The sequence below is a fragment of the Phalaenopsis equestris genome, unplaced genomic scaffold (genome assembly GCF_001263595.1).
Source record: "Phalaenopsis equestris unplaced genomic scaffold, ASM126359v1 Scaffold000202, whole genome shotgun sequence".
NCBI lineage: Eukaryota > Viridiplantae > Streptophyta > Magnoliopsida > Asparagales > Orchidaceae > Phalaenopsis > Phalaenopsis equestris.
In genome coordinates, this window is record NW_018164644.1 from 3,896,224 (window position 1) to 3,900,689 (window position 4,466).

Sequence of the window (4,466 nt, forward strand, 5' to 3'; positions counted from 1 at the left end):
CGCGATCGATCGTCCCAAAAGGTTTAATTGAGCATTCGACAAGTAACAATGCAGGCAATGCGAATTGCGGCGATCAGACATATCGACTCTCCGAATTGCGAAGCTTGTGCGCGCGGGAGTGCGAATTGTGCAAAAGGCCACCCTAAGGCTCAGGAAGGTCCTATAGGGAATCCCTTTTGGGTTTCCTCATGTTGGTTTTGTCCTTCTAAGTGCTAGAAGTTGATACCACACACGTGAAACTTCAGAAGGGGACGGAAGCGGGTCGAACTAAAACGAGGCGGGTCCCACTTCTATGGTTCTAAGATAGTCAAAGGGAGATTCCTAAGGCTAGATCCTAAACCCTAAGCGGAAGACTAGACCTCACGAAAATTGAGGTCAACATAAGCCAATCAACATCAACCAGAAAAATGGCTGAATCAACAAACTGATGGCCAGACTGTCTGGAGCCAACTCAGGCAACCAAGTCTTTAGATAACCCAACCCATTCTCAATTGGGTTCGCCACTATAATCATGCTTATGAAAAAAAAATAGTAAGATCAAAATGGACCCTGAAAAAACAACCAAAATAAAAAAAATCATGTGCTCATCTCTGCACAAATGTTTTAAGTCTTTTAAGTTGGGGTTTATGTTGACTTAAGCCAGTCGTTTTAGCTCAACCAAACAACCCAATTCGACACCTCTTAAGCTAGTGTATGCCTCTTTGGTTTCATCGTTTGCCTAGCTCATGTCATTTCTTTTGAGGTGATTGACCTCATTCAAAACACTTTTATGTTATGCTATGGTGATTTTATTTAGTTTTGTATAACTTTAATCCATTTACTGTATGTTTGGTTTTAAAGAATTGTAAGGAATGAAAATTTATTTTAATATAATTTTAGATTGGGTGTGTGCTTTACTATTATTAATAGGTAATTTGATTTTCCTAGGAAACGTTAAGAAATGCATTTTTTTCATGGATAATTTCCTGTGCAATCCTTATTAAAGAAAAAGATTTTTTTCTTGGATCATCAATGCAACTCATATATAACTCTCCTCACAAGAAACAAAAACTCAATTTTTCATTAGTCCGACAAGAGGAAAATTATATTGTTTCAATCAATTTCTCCTTAATAAAATAAATCGATGAAAACTTTATTTCAATTCAATTCCTTCTCACATTTCCATTTCTTTTTCATTTCCTCCTTTTCAATTTTTCAAACCAGCGCTGTAGTGTTTGCACTATTTATTGAGTAATATTTTATATGTTTATCAACTAACTGCCTCGTTTTTTTTTTCATGAACGTTTATTTTTTCTTGCTATCCTGATAAAGATTAACCATAGTATATGTTTTCTTCGCTCGCTGCAGGGACTTGATCTGCCCAATATTATTGTTGAAGCGGAGAAGCTTGGCTTTTCGTTCGACAAATTGCTGGCAATTCCAGAGAATGATGATTGGATTTATTCAGACGGGAAATCAACTTCTTGTGTTGCTTTCATCCTGGAGATGTACAAGCATGCCGGCCTGTTTGATCCTATCGCCAGGTCTATACAAGTCAATGAGTTCACAGTGAGTTAATCAACCTTTATTCTTAATAGAAACATGTCATAATATTTAGAAACACACACACACACACATGTACATAGAGTAAAATGCCAAAACAGTCCTTTTGACTGTTTACATGATGTTTGGATTTCAGTTCTCAGTCTCTTTTAATATGAGCTGAATAATTTAAAAAGTTTGGGAACTAATTTAATAATCTTAAAGACTCTGGGACTAAAATGATCTTATGTCAACAGTCAGGGTACTATTTTGGCACTTTACTTTATATATATATATAGATTTTGAACGAGAATAGTCCCCTGACTCTTTGCACGTGGTTATTTAATCCCAAATTCTATAAAAATATTAATTTAGTCCTCAGGCTTTTTTAATAGGAAAATTTTTTTGTCCGAACCCCGAAAGTAGCTTTACATGCAGACTCCCATTAATATATCATCATGTGTGCTATATCGGGCCCACCTAAAAAATATTAAAGTGGAATCGCGAACTCCTCAATAACCCTGAAATAACCTCAAAATAATCTCGAAATAACATCTGCGGTTCTATTTAACCCCGAAATAACCTCCTCGAAATAACACAATGAAGGTTGTTTCTGAGTTATTGAAGAGAAACTCATCTATTTCATTTCAATAATCCATAAATAACATCCGCAATGTTATTTCGGGGTTATTGAAGTGAAACCGCTGATGTTATTTTATGGTTATTTCTAGCTTATTTCTAGGTTATTGAAGTGAAATATATATGTTTATTTTCAATAACACTGAAATAACCTAAAATACCATAAAATAATTTCTGAGGTTTCACTTCAATAACCTCCGCGACGTAGCACACGTGGCGGCATTTTTTTGGATTCCGCACATAGAGCTATGTCTAGAGTCCGGGCAGAAAATTTTTCCTTTTTATTGTGGGCTGAAATGTCTCCACGGGAGACTTGGGCTAATTAACACATTCATATATTCTGGAACTAATCGGTTTCGTGTAAATTGTGAACGACTATAACTCAAGTCTCATACTGATGAATTAAATTTGTTCTAATAACACAGATTAAAGATGCATACACCCTAAAGTTCTTTGAGAACAACTATAGCCGACTGCCTGAGTGGTGCAACAAAGAGGACAATGTGAAGCTTCCTTTCTGTCAGATTAAAGGGAAATATAGGATGGAATTACCTGGATACAATACCATGGAGCCATATCCTCACATGAATGAGAAATGCCCTTCTCTTCCACCAGACTATGACAGGCCAACCTATTGTTGAAGAAGAAGGTAAGGTGTTCTTATCGAAAATATGTACATCACACTCGTAGTTAAGGAATCAGATACTTGTTCTTCTGCATGTATCCACGTTCCATTCTTTTTTAGGGGGGGGGTTGTATATGTATTTCACTAGGCTTCAAAATAACACTTGTTATAACTTACTATTGTACATTCAAAATAAAGATGAATAGAATTTGACCATATTTAGTATGGGAGCATTTATGTAAATACCACCCAATTCCTATACTTTGTTTTTTTTACATTTTATACTGCTAAAATTCTTCCTATCAAATTAAAGATATCACTATTTTAACTTATAAAAAGTGAAACATTTTACATTTTTGCAAATTTAATAAGTATTTGTGGCATTTACATACATACCATTCAATTCCTATGTATTTACATAGCTAACATCCAAACTTTGATATCTACTCTTATAATATCTTGGCGTCATGAGCTTATGCATGAAAAATGTAAATTTCACTTTTTAAAGCTTTGAGCGGTATGTATGTAAATATGAATATTTAGGTGTTAGATATGTATATACATAAGAATTGTGTGGTATGTTTGTAAATGCCCCTAATTATAAATACTCAGAATTTAATTCAAATTGGAATCATTCATTTAAAAATGTAATAATCCATAATTAGGAGAAATGTTCACATATCTGTTCATGTTGCCGTCATCAAACAGTCAGTCCCCTTCATCTTTATTTTAGTTAGGATTGAGTTTGCTTCCAAGCAATCGAAACAATTATTGGGAAAATCACATGCTATGTATCTAAATATCTAAAGCATAAATTTTTATATTTACATTTATAACACTGCTGTTATAAACTTACGTATAGAAAGGTAAGTTTTCATTTTTAGAAGCGCAATAGTGGTATTTTTGATGTGATGCTAAAAATTTAAATATTTTACATGAAAGTATAACAGGCAAATTATGGAGAAATTATTCCATACGGACACCGCATGTAGAGATGCATGCGGTGCCCAATCTCCGCCGTCGATCACTACAATCAAAATTAAAAAAAAAAAAAGAAGTTAAAAGTGGGGTCCATTGAAATACAACTTTACGACGGTGGAGATTGGACACCGCATGCAGTGATCGACGGTGGAGAATGAACACCACATGCAGGGACATTTTTATAAAACATATGTTTTAATTTTAAAAATTAATATCAGAGACATTTTTATGTAATGCATAATATTTTGTTGGTATATGAGTTAATAGTAAAGTATAAGTTAATAGTTAAGTATAGGCCCGAGAGATGCAAATATATGAGAAATAAGGGGTATGCACGCAAATCCCCCTATAAGTTAATAAGATCTAATATCTATTATGACGAATAATTTTCAAATTTTAAACATTTCATGATCTAACAAATATGAATTTAAATGATTTATACACGAAAGCATTCATTTAAAATAAAATGCATAATTAGTTCACCTTAAATGATGTCAAATGAAAAAAAAATACAAGATTAGGTAGATGTCCCTCATTGATCAAACATATAGAATATAAAAAAACAAAGAGAGACAATAAATGAATGTCACTATGCCTTATATTTCACTCTAAATAATGCTAAATAATCCAACATTTTCACCTAAATCTTGATGTGACCAAGAAACCTAAACATCAAATATATATATATATATATATATAT

At 33.3% G+C, this 4,466-nt stretch overlaps 1 protein-coding gene across 1 annotated transcript in view; it reads left to right on the forward strand.

Annotated features, from left to right (window-relative positions):
* The window catches only part of LOC110022804, a 16,544-nt gene extending 13,637 nt beyond the window's left edge, over window positions 1-2,907 (forward strand). Inside the window, exons 6-7 of the mRNA XM_020721916.1 lie at window positions 1,348-1,548; window positions 2,586-2,907. Coding sequence (XP_020577575.1) covers window positions 1,348-1,548; window positions 2,586-2,801 — 417 coding nt within the window. The 3' untranslated portion in view covers window positions 2,802-2,907. The remainder of the gene's footprint in view (window positions 1-1,347; window positions 1,549-2,585) is intronic.
* Window positions 2,908-4,466: the final 1,559 nt, after the last annotated feature.